This window comes from Rissa tridactyla, chromosome 6, assembly GCF_028500815.1.
Source record: "Rissa tridactyla isolate bRisTri1 chromosome 6, bRisTri1.patW.cur.20221130, whole genome shotgun sequence".
Taxonomy (NCBI): domain Eukaryota; kingdom Metazoa; phylum Chordata; class Aves; order Charadriiformes; family Laridae; genus Rissa; species Rissa tridactyla.
In genome coordinates, this window is record NC_071471.1 from 36,171,996 (window position 1) to 36,192,680 (window position 20,685).

General features: G+C 53.0%; 1 protein-coding gene across 1 annotated transcript; it reads right to left on the reverse strand.

Annotated features, from left to right (window-relative positions):
- Positions 1-7,303: 7,303 nt before the first annotated feature.
- On the reverse strand, positions 7,304-19,220 carry LOC128911652 (microsomal triglyceride transfer protein-like). The gene is given in 18 exon segments (XM_054206882.1): positions 7,304-7,451; positions 7,719-7,889; positions 8,142-8,266; positions 8,578-8,805; positions 9,245-9,366; positions 10,429-10,526; positions 11,352-11,566; positions 11,702-11,914; positions 12,036-12,143; positions 12,580-12,745; positions 13,264-13,421; positions 14,081-14,234; positions 14,491-14,630; positions 16,265-16,381; positions 16,806-16,913; positions 17,440-17,583; positions 17,774-17,955; positions 19,123-19,220. Coding segments are annotated over 18 exon segments (2,664 nt in total). The 5' UTR covers positions 19,190-19,220.
- Positions 19,221-20,685: the final 1,465 nt, after the last annotated feature.

The window sequence follows — 20,685 nt, forward strand, 5'->3', positions numbered from 1 at the left end:
GGTGGGGGAGCAGGGCTGCCTCCAGCACCACACTGCATCCCGCCGCCCCTTTATAGCCAGCCTGAAGGACGGCACCTGGTGATAGGACCACGCTGCCAGATAGCAGCTGGGAATAAGGAGTACTCAAGGACAAGGTGAGCCAGAGGTGGGGCCAGAGGGAAAGGCCATGCTTCCCTCTGAATGAGGAGTCCCTGCCTTTCATAGAATCATAGAATCATAGAATTGCTGAGGTTGGAGGGGACCTTTAAGATCATCAAGTCCAACCTTTAACCTACCCTGACAAAAACCACTTCTAAACTGTGTCCCTAAGTACCACATGAACGCGTCCCCAGGGTACGGCCCAGATGGGACACTTTAGTGGTCCCCAGTGCCACTTGATGGAGGAATGTGGTGGCAAACCCCAGCTGGCAAAGGCAACTAGTGGCACGGAGGTGCATGGAGGGAAGGATGGGGTGGAAGATGGCTTTGCTCCTTGTTAAAGCCATGCTTATGGAAGGTGGGTCTTCTCCTTATGGAAACTTGATAGAAGTTACGGTGGTAATTGCTGCCGTTGTTAACTCCTTAAGTAACTCCTTGTTTGCCTCTTTCCTACTTTATTCCCTCCTGGTCGCCATCGGCAGACCTTGCTCGCGGTCATGGTGGGACCACTACATCTTGTGGCGTCAAGTCATTCAGTCCTTCCCTTGGGTTTTTAATGACCCCTCTTAAAGGGTTAAACACAAAACCAACTAGGTCACTCCTCAAAACACAGCTGCTCTATCCCTCTGGCCTTTCGCAACACCTGCTTTGTCAAGTGCTTTGGAAATCCCACTTGAGTTTTACCATGGAAAGGCTCTTCCACTGTATGTACCCGAGGGGTGGGATGCTTCTCTTGGCATCGCTACGGCTCGTTTGACCTTCAGTCTCTGAGGCTGCAACTGCCAAAATACTTGGGCAAGGAGGCCAGGAGGGATTTTATGCTTTAAAAAGGAGGGGTGAGACTTCAAGGCTTGCCATCTGGTGGGGTTGTGGCCAGCAGTGATGGGAACAGTCCTTCTGCAGACCCCTGTCCCCCGGCAGCTCTGGGGCTGTCACAGCGGTGATGGGGACCGTCTGGTGAATCTCTACATTAGTGCATGGCGCTTTAAAAAGTGTATTATTAGGAGCAGAGTGGCAAGAGGGACGCCTGCGGATGGCTTTTGGGCACGGCAGAATAACTGCGGCGGGGGGTAATTGAGTGAGTAGGAGACACAGTGGTAGGAAATGACTGTTTTCACCCAAAGCTGACAGAGTTAGTGTGGTTATTCACTCTTACTCTCTTGGGGATGGAGTGGGGGGAACAGTTTCCTAGTAAAACTTCAGCTTTATTTCCCGTGGGTTTTGGCCCTGCTGTGCCGGAAGGATTTATCCCAGCCCTGGGGACTTACTCACTCAGTTCCCCCAGCTTCTCATCTGCTTCACCACCCAAGCCCTGAGCTTTTTTCCCCCCCACTCTGGCTTTTCCCGCAGGGATAACCCCATGGCACAGCACCCTGTGGCTTGCACAGCTGTGCCCTGTTGCACCTTCTCAGCTTTCTCCTTCTGTTCCTGATGGCTGGGTGGGTTATAACAGCAACCCCCTACCAGCTCCAGCTCCTGGCATGCTCCCCTGCTTATTGCCATCTGCTCCAGGGTGACTTTCTTAGGTGGTGGCACCTGGACAAGTCCCTGGGTGCATGTCCCAGGCGCGTACGTGTGAGGTGCGTGGCCCCAAGCAGCTGCAAGCTTTGCAGGAGGGCTGGGGAGGTTCGCTGAAGCCTCACTGCAGCTCTACGGGAGCTTTGCCATCGCCAGAGCTCTCCCTTCAGCGCTGGGATTTGCACCGCTGCTCTGGTGAGTTGCAAACCGCTTTTTCTGGATTTTTTTCACGGGGTCTGGGGAGCCATGGGGGCCTGGCAGTTAGAAAATACAATACTTTCCCCCCACCCAGCCCCCACAAGCTGCCTAGGAAGGGGAGAGCCGTGGATGATGAGAGATCTGCCCCGGTGCTTTCAACACGCACCTCCGCTGGCTGCCAGGGAGAGCGGGTCCCACTGACGGTCTGTCCTCTCACACACATTCCCCTCACTCTTGCACACACTTTCTGGTGTTAGTTTTGTCTCTGCGGAAAGCTGTAAGAGCCAGGCAGATAATGCTTTATTGCCCCATTCGGTGAGCAGTGCCCGTCCGCTCTCTCCTCAGGGCTGTATGAGATGTCCCAGGAACAGAGCGACTCAGAGGGGAAAATCAAATATCAAAAATAGCCCGTGATGGCCAGCCTGGAGGTCAGGAGAGGATGGCATTGCCACAGGAGACCCCAGCTCAGGGCGGTGAGGGGCTGCCATGGGTCAGCCCTGGTCCGTTGCCTGCTGATGCAAAGGTCTCACGACCGTGGGTGCTGGTTGTGGGACACCCCTGGGCGTGGGGCACTGCGAGGCCGCAGCCAAGAGGTTTTGGCCTGACGTCTCCACCAGGTTTGGCTGCAGCCACTGGAGGTCACTGCTGATCTGCAGCTCCACGTACAAAGCTGTTCTGGAGAGTAAAACCTGCTCCCGGGTGCTGGCTCTGGGCTGCTCTGCCTCTAACCCCCTGCAAAATCAGAATCCCCTAGGCTGGAAGGGACCTTTAGGATCATCGAGTCCAACCATTAACCTAACACTGCCAAAACCACCACTAACCCATGTCCCTCAGCACCGCGTCTGCCCCTGAGGAGATGGGTGGTTGCTGGTACGTAGGACCTCCACTAGAAGTAAGGTCTGGCATCCCCAGCCCTCCCCAGTTATCCTTGTCCCCTGCTGCTGGATGCCAGGACACTTTGGGGACCCATCATTTCCAGTTGCACAGCTCAGTGCAGGACCTGCTGGGAGGGATGCTGGCCCGGGGAACGTAGAATCATAGAACTGTTTTGGTTGGAAGAGACCTTTAAGATCGTCAAGTCCAACCATTAGCCCAGCACTGACAAGTTACCACCAAACCGTGTCCCTCAGCACTACATTTGCCGGGCTTTTAAATCCCTCCAGGGATGGTGACTCCACCACTGCCCTGGGCAGCCTGTTCCAAGGCTTGACAACCCTTTTGGTGAAGAAATTTCTCCTAATATCCATCCTAAACCTCCCCTGGTGCAACTTGAGGCTGTTTCCTACGCCCTACAGCTTCCAGGCAAGCAGCGCTGCCAAATGTGAAATGCAAAGCCTCTAAATGGTGCTTTGGGAGGCAAAGGCAGAATTTTAGCAGCATGGGGTGCTGCACTCCAGCTCCGGGGGTTTGGGGCTGGAAGGCCCTTTCTAGGAGGGTTTGGAGCCATTGCCAAAGAAATGGATGATTTTCCCAGGAACACCCATGTCCCTGCACTGTCTTTTGCTGTTGGAGCATCCAACTGGAACTGGGCAAAAATCTCCAGAAGGGATCTGGGAAACTTTAGGGTTCACTGGCTCAGCAGGAAAGCAAAAATTCCAGCGGGAATGAAAACTGCTAAAGTCCCCATTGAAATCCCCTCACTGTTTCCAAGGGGGCTGGGCACACATTTCCAGCTCCGGTCCCTTCTGGCAGGACAAGCATCATCCTTCAGGACTAGAAGTTCGGCTGGTTTAGGGTAACGCTGCTGCTCAGCATTGAAGTAAAACCTGGATTAAAACCTTTTGGGGTTTCCACACCCCCCGAACGCTGATGTCCCCTCATCTGCAGGTAATGAGCAAACCTCACTTATTTTTAGGGCCAAAGTGATCTGCTATTTGCTGTAAGACCTCATCCATCAACAATATTATCTTCCCCCCACCCCAAGGGGGAAAGGTGGCATTTTCTGGTTTAGCCTGTGCAATGCAAACCTCAGCTGAATGATACACCTGCCTCCAAATCTCCTTTAGAGAAGGAGAAGGGGGAAAGAAAGCAATGGGAATAGGTCCTAAATGGACCCTGGGCTTTGGCTGAGGAGCAAACGCTGAGGCTGAGAAAGGTTTTGGGTGGAAATAGTCCTCAAACATCTGGCAGTGTGGTTTTGGGTGGGGATTCAGGCTTGTGCAGGTCCACAGGACAGGTGGTGACAGGGGTGGTGCAGGCCAGCAGAGGTTATAGCAACTCGTCAGCGTGTAAAACCCTCTGAGTCAGCCCAAATCCTGACTGTGAGATAAGACGAATGGGAAATAACGGGATGCTCCCCGGGGAAAGGGTGAAGACAGGGAGCTAGTGGCACTTGGAGCTGCTATCAGCCGCTCTGCAGAAAGCTGAGCGTCGCATCAAGGGCGATGCGGGCTGCCTCCTCCCACGGTCATGCAGCCATCCTCCAGCTCCGACTGGAGGGCAAGTCCCAGGGCAATCACTCTCCGCGTCCTTGGGGCCGGCTCTGAGCGAGACTGCTCTGTAATCAGCAGCGCCTTCATGCAGGGGAAGCCCTGATTTTTTTGAAGCAAAGTCTTGGATGGCCTCCAATACCCTTGCAGAAGCTGGCAGGAAGAGGGATAAGGCAGCGTCTTCGGCCCCATGGGAACCCTCTTGCCAGGTTTCCCTCATCCCTAATGGTGCTCTGGGGGCGGTTCTGGGAGCAGAGGTGGCCCTCATGTCCCCGTCTTGAGCCCTGATGGGGCATTTTAGGCAAATGCATCTCTGGGACACCCTAAATACGGACCTAGAAACCAGGTCCCTTGGCGTGTGACTTTATTTAACGGTGGCTTTGGCCGTGCTGTTCTTGCTGGAAGCGCCTGTGCTACAGGAGCTGCTCCCTGCCTCCCTCCCCTTCCTGGCTGTGTGTCCAGAAAAGTTAAGAGTCAAACAGAGACAATATAAAAACACACGGCATTTATTTCTGTACATAGCCGAAGCGCTTGTAATCTGTGTCTGCAGATGGAAAACCAGCCAAGTTTTCTCCTCCCAAACCAGGAGACTCTGTGCTATGTTGTCAGGCTCGTAATTTAAAAAAAAAAAAGCCCCATGTCCCTCTTTTTCCTAAAAAGCACATTTTCTCATGCAAAAAAAATATTTCAAAGGCACATTCTTATCAGGAAGGAATGAAGAAATAAAGAAATACTGCTTTTTCCTTGCAAGCCTCCCTCCAGCGCTGCAGAGGTGTTGGGTGGTGGCGGCTGATAACAATCCAACTTGAGAGGAGAATGCAAAACAGAAGAATGATATTTACTTGAAGCTAACTGTAATTTTCACAAATGGTCACCGAAAGAGCCCAAATACCAGCAGAAAAGGGAGGCTGTTGTACCTCTTTGTTGTGCGTAGGGTTGAGGCAATCTTATCTCCCTCTGCTGCCTCTATTAAAAGAGAAGGGGAACTGCTGTTCAGGTGATAAGAGAGGCTAGAGTCTTCTCCATTAATATATAAACTTTGCATCAAAAAGGAAGAGGAGAGGCTCCAGGCAGAAGCCACATCTCAATAGATGGGTTTTGAATCTGCATGCACCAGCACAAGGCATGTCTAGCTTCTATAAAGAGGAGGAAGGGGATGAGATGGAGGTGTCACCCCAGTGCTTCACTTCTCCAGTTTGGGTTGAACGATGTCCACCCTGAAGGATGATTGCCTGAAGTTAACAGCTTCGTAACGTTCATCCAAGCTCTCCCTGTGATAGATACTCAAGTCCAGAACGGACCAGGTCGGTCAAACATGATCTCTTGCCCTCCGTGGCAACCAGCGTCTGTATTTTGCCCCATAAGATGGACTGAACCACTGATAACTCATTAAAAAAAATAATACCCAAGGGACGGAGAATCTTCCAAACACCTTGGCAGTCTGTGCCCATGGTCTGAAATCACCTGGTTCCCCAGCTGAGCATTGCCGGTTGCGGATCCAGCTCTGTGTGCCACCCCTGTTGGAGCAGTCGTTTCCCTGCTTCCAGTGTCTTTGCCCCATGCTCGGAGGGGGGTCCCGATAATCTCAAAACACCTTTTTAGTCCACTCTTTGCAAACGCTAAAATGCTTGTGTTCTCGTGGTTTGTAATTACCAGGCGCTTTTTTTATGACTGCGGATGATCCTGGCAGCCCTGCCTGTCTTGGAAAAACGCACGGAAAAACGTAAGTGCAGACACTGGAGCAGGAAGCAGTCGCTGAGGATCAGCATCAGGAGGGGTCTGCAGAGCTGCCATGGGATGCTTTAATGCCTTGGAGACACCAATGCCTCTTCCCTTTTTCCTTCAGCCGGTCCCCGCTTGAGCTCCCCCATCTCCTGCCAGCCTCCCCCAGCAACTGGTGGGTCTCCAGCATTTTGTCCACCTTTTGAAGCCCCTTTTTCAAGACAATTCTCCCTGTTTCAAGACGAGGATTGAGGCTGCTGGTTCATGTTCTTTAGAAGGGTCTCTTGCAATTTGCTACGCTCTCCCCTGCTCTGTTTTAACTTTGCCTTTGCTTATCCAATTTTTGGGAAAGCTCTGTGGGCCACATTCTTTTTTTTTTTTTTTTTTTTTTTTCCCGCTCTGAGTGTGAATCTGACCCCCACTGAAATACAATCTATTCCCCCCCTGCCCAACACTTTTGCTGCCTGATGTGGCCCCATCCCTGGCAGCAGAGCACAAATTGTCCCCAGGAGCAAGAGGACGGCACCAAGCTGTGAGGGAGTGGAGTTGCCTTCCTCTGCAAATAAATGCAAACTTCTCCAATTAATCCAGAAAGAACACACAATAACTGGCAACGGGTCACTCAGCGTTTTGTCTCGCTGCTCTGCCTTTTTCCCTGAGGATTATTCTGGGGTGAATGTCTCTGTGGTTGCATTTAAAAAAAAAAAAAAAATTAAAAAAAATTAAAACCCCCACACCTCCTCCAGAAATAATTTTTGTTTTTTTAATATTCCTGGACTCTTCTGGCAGATGCAAAATTGCGCATTAAAGGAGGGTCATCCATGCTCTCCCTGGGGAACCTCCTCCCTGTTGGATGCAGATGGGCTCCCTCCTGACTGCTTTGATAAATGGGGAGAAAACCTGTCATTTTGGGGTACAGGCTTGCAGAAGGGTTTTTTGGGCTCTGAGGAACTCATTCACTTGCAAAGGAAGGCTGTTTTTTCACAAGAACTGTTTTGGCTTCCAGCAACCCCTTCCCTGCCAGGGGGAAGAGTTCAGGTGGGGGAAATCTCAGCCTTCGGGGTGGGGAGGGCAGGCTGGGCCCCTCCAGCCCCCAGGCAAGGGGTGCCTCTGGGCTGTCCTGCACTAGTTCCTCTTGTGGTCTCTTCTGACGCCCTTATTGCAGCATTTTTCTTCTTAAAAGATTGTTGTGGAAGAGTTGGGCAGAGCTCTTGACAGCTCAGGTTGAGTTCGCAGAGAACTGGGGTGAGTGGCAGGAGAGGGGGCAGTTATCCAGTCCCAAAGTGCTCCGACTCCCTTTATTCTTCCTCTGCCTTCAGCAGGAGGTTGCAGACCTTGGAGTTGGCACGGTGTAAGGCAAACTCCCGCCCGGGCACGGTGCCCTGCCTGCCTTTTCGAGCGGTGCTGCTCTGGCTCCCGGAGGACTTGGAAACTGTGAAGATTTCTCTGTGGGACAAGGTGACAGCAAGATGGTCAGGAGCTTGTGGTGGTGGACCTCAGCCTCCTCCCAGACCAGCACGTTCACCATCTCCTGATGGTGCTTCCACCAATGTCATCATGAACTTGCGGTGTCTCTCCCCCATCCCTACCAGTTTTGACCCACCCCGCTCAATAAGCGTACAACCATTAATTCCCCCCTCTCCCCAGGAAGTCCTCCTTTATCTCAAGCACATCATGATGTTTCTACGGTATCTGTCAGTAGCCAGTGACTACCTGTATGGGACCTGCTCCTCTCTCAGCTGCAGGCACATGAGCACCGGGCTGCCGGAGAACCTCAGCATGGTGTCAAAGTGGATTGAGGTCTCCACCTCTGTCTGGCTTCTCAGGGTGGCTTGGAGGAAAGGGGCATCTAGTTCTGCCTGGAAATCAATGGCGAGGCTTCCCCTGCAAGAGAGAACCACATGGGTTGGTCACCCTGCGCTGGGCACCATGCAACCCCATAAGCATCTTAATTTTAGGTCTGACCAGTGCCCACCAGACCCATACCTGATGTGTCCACCAGGAAGAGCTGGACCCAGCAGGAGGAGAGCAGGGGGCTGTGGAAAGCTAGCCTAAGGTGGAACATCCCTCGTGCTGGGTGCCAAGCCCCCCAGGTACCCCGCATTCCCAAAGCCAAGCAGTTTCCCACCCACTGACCTTGTGTTGATGCTGGTCTTCAGTTCCTGCTCCCAAATGCTCACGTCCATGTCAGCTGAAATGTCAAGCCCCAGCCCACCCTGGAGTTTCATGGCCACTTGGAGGCCAGACTGCAGAGGAATGACCTGGAAGATGGAGAAGGCGGACCTTGCTGTGACCGGGCACTGCTCTTGGCTGATGCATGGCTGCTGGGACTATCTGTGGACTATCTATCCCATCCCTGCAGCTGGGCTTGCATGGGAGGAACTCAAACCACATGTGTCCCATGGCAGAGCCACCCCTCCCGCTGTTTTGTCAATCCCAAGAGACATCCAACAGTGCCACCTTGCTCTTAGATCTGTATCTGCAGTGAGTAACCTACCTAAAATCCACTGGCTCATGCTATGGCATTCACTAGGATCTGGTGTGGAGGCAGGTCACCCTCCCCATCCAGTACCTGGTGATGGTCCATCAGTAGAAGGTTCCCTTTGACCACGCTTGTGGGTTCTCCGCTGCTTAACAGGACCTTGGCCATTAAGTCTGTGTATCCCTGGAAGAAGACGATCGGCCGCAACTGAACATCGAAGAAGATGGCAGTCATCCCGGCTGTGAGCTCTGGCTCCTCTTCCCCTTCCAGGAGGTTTTCTCCCAGCATCGACTCCATCCCTTGTGCTTCGATAGTGACCTAAAACACAGAAGTGGAGACGTGCAAGCTGCATGTGGCAAAGCTGGAGAGTCCATTTCATGCCCTGCAATGCCATTTGAGTTATACTTGTCCAACCCTTGGATAGGCACCCTTTGAAGCAGGAGGACAGGGATGGAGTGGGCTGGATGGGGCATCCAAGCTATCCCTGAGCACTGTGCAGCAGCGGTGTCGCATCCCCTAGTTTTTGGGGGAGCTGGGGAGTCCCTTCTTCAGAGCAGAGCTGTCTGGCTTCACATCTGGAAGTGTGGGAGTGTGTGCTTATGTATTTCTGGTATAGGGCACACTGAGTGCAGCGGTGAGGTCAAGCACCATAAGGAGGATAAGAGGGGACACAGATGGGGCAGTGGCACCACTGGGTTGGTGCTGTCACCCTCCTCTCCACATATGTTCCCCCCCAGCCGCTCTCCCAGCAGCAGACCTGAGCTGCGCGAAGCCACTGGCCGTGGCTGAGCAGCGAGAAGTCAGAGACGCTCTTCCTCAGGAGTCCACCCTCCAAAAACAGCAGGTCCAGCCCGAAGGTGGAAAGTAGGTCCTGGGTGACTGAAAGGCAAGGAGATGGCCTGTAAGCATCCCTGGGCAGCACGTCGTTTTGCAAGTGAGTCACCGAATAGTGGTGGACCATAAATGCTTGGAGAGCAGCAGGGAGGGATGAAGGCTGACAAGAAAACACAGAGCCCGTAGGTGGGATGTGCAAGGGTGGGATCTCGGTAAGTGCATCCCCTATGCCTGGTACCACCCAGTCAGTGCTCAGCAGGACAGGGTGGTTTCTTAAAAGAGCTTGTCCAGATTGATGGAGGGAACTGGGGGGTCACTGGGTACATCTAAAGGCAGGAGCCGAGAGCTCCTCCGTAATTTTTAGGCATCCTCAATGTGGCTAGTCCTGTGGAGCTGCCCCATCTATGGTCAGGGTGGCTGACCTACAGAGAGCTCCTATGTTAGCCATTAAATAGCTGATCAAGCTAATTTATTGAAAGGGGAAAGCTTCTCTGCACCATCGCCTTCCATTCTTGCAATAATCAAAGGATTTAGCATTGCAATGTTTTTCTTCCAGGTGTTGGCTATCTCGCCTCCACCTACTCCCCACAAGGCTAGACTGAGCTAACTCAAAGAGGGACAGAAACCAGAGCCGAGGGGCAAAGATTGAAGCAGATATTTAGCAAGCATCAATTGTTGCAGTCTCTCTGAAGTTTGATTATTTTTATCTCAGTACAAGGACTCTCCTCTTTGAAGAGCTTATTAAAAATACTTAAGGAACTGAGGAACGGAGCTAAATATCTTGACTTATTGGGAAAAGCACAGAAACTCCCACATACGGTCTACTGTCAGTTTCACCTCCAGCTGAAGTTCCTCTTTCAAATGAGCAGGGTTTGGGAAAAGCATGTGGCGCAGCCCAGCCCTCCTGCTGTAGGGGTGGCAGAGAAAGGTATCTCAGGTGGTGGCAACCAGCCAGCCTCAGGTGGTGCTGGGGGACATGCTCAAAAACCTCAGATTTTGGGGCTTTTTCTATAAAGCTGAGGCCTCTTGCAAATGCTGCCTTTCCCCACCAGCCCCTCCTTTAGCTGTTGGAAGGGACCCTGGGATGAGTGTTCTCCGTGGTGTCACCTGTCAGAGGTCCTGAGAAAGAAGAGGAGACGCCGGCTTTCGAGAAGAAGTTGTAGTTATTAATCCGTGGGTCTCTCATGATGTCTTTCATTATCTGCCTGGAAGCAAGAGGGAAAGGGTATATCAGCATTGGGAAGGAAGGAAGGGAACCTCCTCTGAACCTCCTCCTCTAAACACGAAGGAAAACTTCTTTCCTTTGAGGGTGGCAGAGCACTGGAACCTCTGAGAGAGGCTGTGGAGACTCCTTCTCTGGAGACATTCCAAACCTGCCTGGACACGTTCCTGTGCAACCTGCTCTGGGTGACCCTGCTCTGGCAGGAGGTTGGAGTGGATGATGTCCAGAGGTCCCTTCCAACCCCTGACAGTCCATAATAATGTCAGTTGCTATTACAGAAGGCTGCACAAAGAAGGAAATTTAAATTTCCAAACTACTACTCTCCGTTGCCCAAACAAGTGTGAGCAAAAAAAGAAGGAAAGGAGCAGACATGGGCTACCCTGGAATTTCCCTCTCCTCCAGTTTATTAGGACAAAACCAGTCAGATATTTTTGCACTGCTTCTGCTTAACTCTGAAAAATGTTGTTACTCAGTTCGCTCTGTGCAGACAGGCAGATGAATGTGGTTACGAGCTGTGCTTTGGCCTCCAAGGTCTCTGCCGAAGCCATGAGCTTGGGTCCTGCTGCCACGGGGCAGGAGGAGGAGGAGGGACACTGGGTTTTGGCTGGCTTGGTGGGGGTTCATCTGCTCTTTTCCTCCTCCTGCAGCCGGGAATTCCCGGGCAGCCCCAACGGCAGCTCCAAGAAGCGATGCTCGCACGCTTTGAAGGCATGCCAGGCCAAAAGCCACAGCCGGAGTGTGGAGGAGGAGGGAAAAAAAGTGATGTAGAGATAGGAAAGAAGAATGCACAAATCCCCTCCGGACCCACCTTGCCGGGTGGTGGTCAGCACGCAGGCTGTTCTGGACCTTCAGCAGCAGAAATGTTGCCGTCTCCGTCTCCAGCTCGTTGGTGGCCAGCAGGATGTTGAGGACATCCATGGGCGAGGGTTCATTATCTAGGAGCATTTCCGCAGCGGCCAGGCGACATGTTTTTTCGTAGCTCTTCCTCTTCTCGTGGAAAATCCTCCTCATGGCTCGTTTCACCTGATGCAATGAGGGCAATTAAAACCGTTGCTGTTTTGGGGGTGGTGATGCGCAAATGGTGGCTCCGTTTGACCCCTGATGGCTTGGCTTTGAGTGGGAAGAGAAGCATCAAGCCTTGGCAGCTTCGTTTCATACCTTGCTGGAGATGTGCCAAGTGGGGAATCGCCGCAGGGCAGCAATGGCTGCAGTGGTGACGGCGGTGGGACCCTCCTCGGCGTAGTCCAGGAGGGTGGGGATGGTTTCGGGGAGCCCCGCGTTCCCCAGGGCCAGCAGGTAAACCACCACCTCAGGCTCCTCCTCGGCACCTCGGAGCGCCCCAAGGATGGTCTCCACCCCACGCTCCACCTCCTGCTCGGGGTTTGCAGGAGGTAAAAAGGATTAGCGGAGGGACAGGAGGCATTTTGGGCACCTCTGGAAGAGGTAGGGAGGGTCCAAAAAAGCCAAACGTGGGGGTTTGTAGAGGACCCACCTGCAGCCCACACAGCTTCTGCTGGCACAGCTTGCCGACCAGAGAGCCCACGGCAACTATGCCCGTCTCCCAGACCTCGGGGGCCAGCTACTTCCCATCCAGCTTGTCCTGGGCGACGACCAGGAGAGGGGTATTAGGAAATAGGGGGAAAAAAAAGGGGGAAAAAGACAGAGAAAGGACCATGTTTTACCTATTATCTCAAAGCATTTCCCAAAGAAGTTAGGAAAAACTAGCTCTTACTTACCTGCCTTGAAGGAGGCAATGCATAGTTTTATTGGATAAAATGCTTTTAATTAAGCTTTTATTATCTGTAATGCATCGACATAAAGCACTTTCTGCTGAACGCTTTTTCTCCGAAGAGCATCTACTCCCATTGCTGGTGTCCCATTAAAAGCACATAAAATAATCCCCTGAGCGGGAAGATATATTTCTACAGAAACATATTTTCCTTTTTCAGGAAAATAACGCTTGCTGTTCCTTCCTGGCTGAAATGGGGTGAGGATCCATCCCGAACTCGGGGAGGGAGAGGAACGTCCGTACTTACTAACACCAGGCGGAGAAGCTCTCCTGAAGGCCGGGGAGAGAAGGCTGCTGCGTAGAGGAACTTCTCCAGCAGGGACTTGTGCTCCTTGCCGAAATTCAGAAAGTCTGAGAGAGCCGCCAAGGATGCCACCGACTGCGTGGCCACCGCCGCCTCCACTACGAAGGGGCTGCAGCAAGAAGAGTGATGTCTATCAGTGGGTCATTGATAGAGCTGGAGAAGAAACAAGGTACCCTGTGCACCTCCTTATCCCCCTTTCTCTTCTCCATGCCTTCCTCTTGCTTTAAAACTCACAGGAACTTCAGTTTATGGGTTAAAAAAACACCTAGAAGGTTGGCTCTTGCTCTGAACTTGCCCATGCCCAGGTATTTTGCTGCAGAGAGGCCCCAGCACCCACACTGACAAGGGGTGGATGCTACGGCTGTGGGTGAATGGTCTGTAAATAACAGACCTCCAACGATATTTGCAGAAAGCCTTGCTGGACCATTCGCTCCGCTCCAAAGCCAGCAAAAAAGATACCCCAAAAGCCATGCAGTGTTTGTAGAGAACAGGCATTAAGAAACAACAGAGTACATTTGAGCTAGTCAGGACAGCACCCTGGTTGCCGGGGCCAGGAATGTAGGGTCATGCCAGGGCTCTACATGCATGGAGAGACAATTTTGGCAAGACAGCTCCCGGGATTCTCACAGCATCTCCTCGGGAGCCCTCCTCAGCAGCTCCAAAACATCTCTCTTCTCGGCGCTGCGCAGCATCTGGATGAACCTCTGGAACCGCCACGTGGTTGCCACCTTCGAGGTGTCCACTTTGACCTTCTGTTTGTCAAAAGCCTTCAGGTAGGCTCTCAGCTGCAAAGATGGGGTTTGTTAGGTGGAATTTAGCCTCTCTTAACCCTGACCCTGAATCAGGGCATAAAGTTTACACTCGGGAAATGTTTAGGAGTGGGAGGGGCCCATGAGGGTTCATGCAGTTCCCTGCAGGCATCTACTGCAGCTTCCCACCCCCACCACTGAGGACTTGCGCTGAAGCCCAGGTGCCCCAATCTGTGGTATGTGCAGGAGAAACTGTGCCTGAAAGTCATTGCAATTCCAGATTTCCTAGGTGAAAAGCCTGGAGGACTTGAGGAGGCAGAAATAGCCCCTCCTTTGTCCTTCCCAGCCTGACCTATGGTGGATATGTTTCCTGACCTCGGACCTGTGATGAGTTTAACCCAACTGGATGTGCCAGCACTGCAACCAGGTTACTCCTCCCATCACAGAAACGCATGACTGGGCAGACAGAGGGGTTCTTCCACCATGAGTAGCAACACTAGACGCCATTTAAGAGAAGTAACAGGTCAGGCTGCTGCTCTACAGCACTCCCGGGGCCACATCCTGCCTCAACAGGGGCAACCAGCCCCTCCAAATGATTTAACCCCATGGTTTAACCCCAAATCCTACAGCCTGCCCGGGTGCCCAGCTTGGGGGAGAGCAGGTAGCAAGTTTCAGGGGTGTGTAGCACCACTGACCGATGGGCACCGGGTGCAGACCCTCCTGAAGGGCAAGCTGGCCATGCCCAGGGGCTGGTGCCGTCCCTCTATGCCTGCCAGCACGTCCTCAAGGCTTCGTCCGGCCACCTCTGCTGGACCGGGCATTGGAGGAGACACCAGCTGGAGCTGCTGCCTGTGGAGGGAGAAGAAGCCTTTGGGAAGTGCTTTGTCATTTACGCCCTCCCTGGCTCAGAGGCTGGTTGGGTTCAGGAAGGTTTGGAGAAGGAGATGCGGGGTGTCAAAAGGTGTCTGGTGTCCTCCCAGTTCTACACCCCATGCTCCTTGCTGCCAGCTGGCAGGAGAGCAGCCAAAACCTTAACTCCAACTGATGCACCTTCATCCCATGCCAGGCTGTGTGACTCGGGCAGCGGTACGGGGCCATCACTCACCTTGAGCTGATTTTGATGCCGGTGGCGGACCTCAGGGCTGGAGACACCACGTGGCTTTCCTCCGCCAGCACCAACTGGAGGAGGTTGTCTTTCACCACGTACTGGCTTCTGCTGGTGGGCTGCCACTGGACTCCAAAAATCTTGAAAAAGGAAAAGCAAGGAGAAATGGTGCAACATTTTCTCCCCTCTCCCCAGGAGATTTCTCTCCTCTCTGTTAGCAGCAGAAGAGCTTTCCAGGCCACGAAGTCACCTGCTTCGCTTGCAAAATGTAGGAAAGGGACATCCAGGAGGGATTGGGATTCTCCCCAACCTCTTCCTGGGTGTGGGAGAAGGCGACGCCAGGGGAGGACAACAGCGTGGGGAAGCTCTCTTCTCACCGGTGGCTGGTATGGGGAGATGGACTGGTGACACCACGTGGACTTTCTCTTCCATTACAAGGCGGTGTCACCCTGGCTCTGCCACAGAAGGAAAGGGCAGCAGAGGGAGGAGGGGGATGTTCCTGCCTGGTGTGGGTGATGCCTGGAGACCACAAACTCTAAATAGATGCCTCCCAAAGCATCACCCTTCCTTCAGGTCCAGGCGGGAAGAGGCATGGCCCTCAATGTCTGACGAGCATCAGCAAGGACCTTCTCCAAGCAAAAGAGAAAGCTAAGCAACAGCAATTTCCACCAAGCTCCTGCCAAAGAAATTGCTCATCTTCCTCGCTGTGCTGCGCGGTGACCTCGGGGAAGCTCTCCGGCTTTTTTTCCTTCCGAAAGAAATGATACACTTGCTGGATTCCCCCCTGCCTTGTCTCCCAGCCCTGGCGAGGGGAGCACGCGTCACGCCAGGAGATGCTATCGGAGCAGCCGGGCTTGTACGTGGCTGGTCATGGGGTAGGGGAAGAGCCGAACCATGTGCAAGCAGTGGGTTTTGACAACAAATGGCATGCGTAATATTAATATCACTATTTTAATTGAGGTGGGTTTTTTTATCCACAGGCTTTGCCTTTCACAGAGCTGGGCAGCGTGGTTAATTTGCGGTCACGCCTACGGATACGGGCAAAGTCCAGAGAGTTGCCTCAATCCAGATGGCAGAGCTTGTGGGAAAACCTTATTGCCAAAAATGCGCCATGCAGGGTTTGTTACTTTCTTGGGTAGGTTTGCCACCATTCATACCCCAGAAAGCTGTTATTATGTGAACACTCAGAGTCTGACTGCCAGGTGTAGACATCCCTGCTGAAGCCCGTCGGCTCTGTGCAGAGATGTCCATTTTTATATTGAATTCAGTGCAATATATATATTTTAAAAACCCATCAATTTCAACCATGGCAGGTATAACTGCATTAAGACCCACCCATGGAGTTCCATCCACTTATGTCAGGGCTGAACGCGGGCTATGGCTTTAAATGAAACAAGCAGCGGTCTTTGGTCCTCTCCCCCATCAACCCAATCCCCAACCAGATGAGTCTGAGGTCTAGAAAACACTTCTGTACCTCCGCCCTCCCAAGCAGGACTAGCTGACAAGTCAGAAGTGATTACAAGGGTGGGAATGGGATGACCCAGGACATCTTTTCTGCTCCTACCCGCCTCAAAGCTATATGCTCCTCCGGAGCTATGTTCGTGCATCCCACTTTGGGTATGGGTCTAAAAGCCAGAGCCCCATCCCAGGCTGGTGCAGAAGGCTGAAGCCAGCTGGCAGTGGGACTCTAAGCCCACCTGCAGGGAGATTTTGGGGACAACCCGGATGTGCTTGATGTGAGTTGAGCCCGCCACCGCGAGAGCAACAGACTTGCTTTGTTTACGGAGGTGAATCCGGAGTTGGGCTTCACGCAGCTGAGGAGATCTTTCGTCTTGGTGATGGAATGGTTGGACACAGCATACGTGACTTGGCAGCTCCCGGAGACGTCCTCCTGAAACACAAATGTAAGTGACCGTGGTTAAGGGTGATCGGCTTCGATCAAGCCTGAATAAAATGATCTGTGTCGAGGACAGATAAAAAGGACCAATAAATAGAAAAATCATCAAAAAACTGAAAACGAGGGCATATCTGGGGGTATTGGAGAGCTCCAAGTCCATCAGGGCAGGAAATCTGCTTTTTGCAAATTTAGGCGCACGCCAGCAGCAGCAGCTTTGTGCCTGCATTTTGGGTTTTGTGGTTGTTCCCTGTCGTTCACAGGTCACTGCGGCATCAGCCTGACTCTGGAGGGAGGGATGCCCCTGCCGTTTGCCGGCTGCTGGTTGAGCTGGGCGAAGAAAATCCCTCCCCCCCACCCCCGCCTGCTGCAACGTGGTCCCTGGCTTTTGGGCAGGACCTGGCCCTGGCTCTGCGCCTACCTCCACTGTGGCGCCAGCGTGGGGCTGGAGCTGGAGCAGGCTGATGACGCCCCGCTTCAGGTTGGAGATCAGGATGCTTTCTGCTTCGTCCCCGTAGAAGGCTTTGACCTGGGAGGGCAAGAGGGGGGTGTCTAGCTGCAGGCATGGCTCTGGGGGAAGGGCCTGTGGGCTCTCTGCTGCCTTCCTTGCTTGAAAGGCATCGCCCCTAAGCAACACCTTGTAGACACCCAATGATTTTTCACAAGGAGGACCGTATTCCTCAATAGCGTGAGCTTTGTGGATGTATGCCCACAAAATTTCCCTTCCCCCCGGCCCTGGTTTTCCAAAGCCTTAGGGAAGGTCAGAAAGGAGCTTATATCCCGTGGTTAGGACTGAAGCCCTTTCAACATGGGATGCTGCAGCTCCAGCCGAGCCTGCAGCCCCTTTGGAGGATGGGGTTCCATCTAGGGTCATGCTGGACCTTGCGAGAAACCATATATTCCTAAATTTGCCACTCTGTCTGGTTTCTTGTGCTTTGATATGAAACCAGAGGTGGAGCAGGAGTTCGTACAAGCTTCGTAGCTGGGAAAATACAAGATGCGGGCAGGAGTGCTCTGCAGAGGGCATGAGCAAGCCCAGGAGGAGTCCAGCTGACCTTCCCGCTGCTCCAGGAGATGAACAGCGGCTGCTGGAGCTCTGCCCATGCCTCCTGGCTCAGTGCAATCTCCACAGAGGGACCTCCGGTGCCGTCCTGCTGCCTCCTGTCTTCTGGCTCGTGTTGGGCTTTCAGGTCACGGATCTAGGAGAGCAGAAGATGACAGAAAGCAATGACCATGCATGTCTGCTCATTACCTGCAGGTGATGGCCTCTTGGTCACAGAGGTAATTTTTCAGGTGGCTTGGGCTGGAAAGGGAAGGGGGGTAAGGAAGGACAGTATCCCTGCTCCCAGGAGGAGAACCTGGCTCCAATGGCTTTACCACCTCACCCACCTGCACCTGGAGAAGCTCTTCCCCACCTGGGTCCTTCCAGAGCCGTTGCAGCTGGACTAATGCCTCAGCCCGCAGCCAGGCTCCCCGTGGGGACGGCATGGACGTATGGTCCAGCTGGACATCCAGGGAATAGCGGTATCGATACAGGGTGCCGGGCTGGAAAGAAAGCAGCTGCAAATTCCCTAAGGAAAGATGCAAAAGTTGAAGGTACGCGGTCGTGGACCTCAGTCCCTCTGCTTGCCGTAGCCGGCATCCTCCATCCTTGAGAGGACCCGGGCTCGCCAGGGATGCTTGTGACCTGCATCACTTTGCCTCCCGTCAGCGTTGTTTTGACACCAAGCAGTAGGTATAGCTGACACATTTGAGGGAGAACGTGGGGAAGATTTCATGGGAAATGATTTGTGCCTGCGGTTTGGCTATTTGGGTGTTCTCAGGGTGACAGCCCACTTCTGCTGGTGTTTCCAGTCCTGCCTTAGAAACAACGGCCAGAGCCGGGACCCTCCTTGGGGACTTCAGGACTTCTCGAGAATGCCAGAGAAACACGCTTTAATCCTGAAGCAAAGTTTCCTGAGCGTGCCCATGGACAGGAGGGATGTCCTGAAGTGTCTTTTCAGCATTGTGCATTAACCGGAGCAATGCTAGCATTTTTATTTAGGGGAGAAGAGAGGCCCTTATTCTTCATACCACGTGTTTCCCACCAGAACTGCCAAGTCTTAATTAAATCACTGACTTTGTGATGGAGCAAAATGAAGCTGGTGGGGCAGCTTTCGATCAAAACTCCTTGCTTTAATCTTATTTATCTAGAATCACTTGGAGCCCCTTCTCTTGTGCCTATACAAATATGATTGCAGGGGGAAGGGTTGCCTTTGCCATGCTAAAACCAGTCTAAGCTATTTTCTGAAGTCACTTGAAATTCTTCTGCAAATCTGACACGCTTGCTGGGCTTCTGAAATGTTTTACCGTCTTGCTACTTCTGTTGTAATAACAAATGAAAGGAATGAATGGAAATCCAGCTCGCTGCCCGGGGCTTTCCTCCGGGAGTCAGGCTGAGTTTCTAGATTTATGCACTGGGAGCAGTTTGGAAAGTTACAGCTCTTCAGTTTTCCTTCACCCCCCCCACCCAAGGAAGGACTTCCACGGTCCCAAAAAACTTCCCCACCTCCTCAGGAGATGCTCGGACTGTTTGCAGTTGTTGTGGCAATAACTTTTCCCTCCCAGAGACCAGGGAGATGCTGCGTTACGGCGAGCCCTGGGAGGCTCTTTGTGCGCCGCCGGGATGAGCATCCCGCCTCTCGGGGTATCCGGACCCCATTGTGTCCCTGGACCCGAAGCAGCCCAAAGTCTCTTACCTTCTGCTGTGCTCAGGAAGAAAAAGCAGAGCAGGCAAACGCATCCCCAAACCGCCTGTGGATTCATGGTGGGCTCCGGGAGCTGGGGAAGGAAGGGGGGGTGGGTGGGAGAGGGACCAGACAACAAAAGTGGGCAAGATTTGCGGCGTCAGGCGATGGGGCCCGACCTTCTCCCTATCCCCGCCTTACGCACCGGAGGAAAAGCAAATAATTAAACCTTTGCACCAACCCCCCCAGCAGGCATGGGGCGGGGGGGGGGGGGGGGGTGGACGGGGTTTGGAAATCAGCTGAGGTTTGCCAAAGACCGGCGGGAGGGGAGGAAAACTGCAAAAAAAGCAGAACTGCAAAAAATTCCAGGAGCATTGCGGAGTGGAGAAATTGCCAGTTTGCCTCGATATTGGGAGGGGGATGCTCAGAAAGCTGCTCCGTCCCTTGGTGAACCATCTCTTCCCACCAGAAGGGAAAAGGGGGGAGAAATGCTTGCTTTTAAAAGAAAAGAGCCAGAAGGGGGAAGGGGGGGAAACTGCATTTCCATCCTTTTAGTTAGAGACTGGGATTTGCAGGCTCAAGTTACTTAAAGGGCCAGGCTGGAGGGGGATGGGGGGAGCTCACCGATGGGTCAGACCGTGAATGCTGTTACCCCGCAAAAAATGGCGTGAGAAAGGCTTTAGGAGATGGGTGCTTTGCTGGTTGTGCTCCACACAGCCTGCTAACCCCTTGTCTTGCCAACCGGGCATTTTTATTCCATGCCTGAGCTCTCTGATTTGCCGTTTAATTGGTTCCTAAAGGCGCTGTAGACTGCAAAGGGCCAAAGTCCCTATGAGGTGATGATGGTGTGGCTTAGGGACTGGTGAACTAGATGACCTTCACAGGTCCCTTCCAACCCAAACTATTCTATGAGTGGGGAGAGCGGGGCACATCGCACCCCTCTCGTGCAGGCATCTGGGAGGCGGGAACGTCACTATGGAAGCGGTCTGCACATTGCAGTGGGACCAAACCCAATGGGCTTGGTGTTATGGCATTTTCCAAGGGCACATCTTCCAGCTCTACGTCACCACTGGCCTTTTGGGCCACTACTGTGAGCTGAAAAGCAAGGCAGATCCAGCTGTGGGCTACCTGGGGGAAGACCAGCTGTGGGATTCCCATACGTGGTGTCTCCACTTGGTCCTCTGATGGTCTTTATGGACAAATAGCCCATGTTGAAGCCTTTTCTTCTCTTTATTATTGTCTGTCTTAGTGGTCCGTCAGCTTTTCATTCAATAGTTTCCTTTTGAGTGACGCCCGTTAGGGTTATCCTTGAGTCGGCAGCTCAAGATGTGCCCACAGGCTGTGACACCGTTACCTGGGAGGCTTTGCATGCATCAGCTTCTCCTCCTGGGATGCATGGACCTGAGGGACTTCTGCTCTGCCAGCGTGCCCCCAGGGAGTGATGCACACTGGGGATGGATGGAAGACCTCCTCGACACAGAAAGCTTTAGCCCTTTAGCCAAGGTGGACAAAGATGAACTATTTCAAAGAGCAAAGTGGCTTTTGAGGGTCTAAGGCCTGAAAATAAGGTCCCAG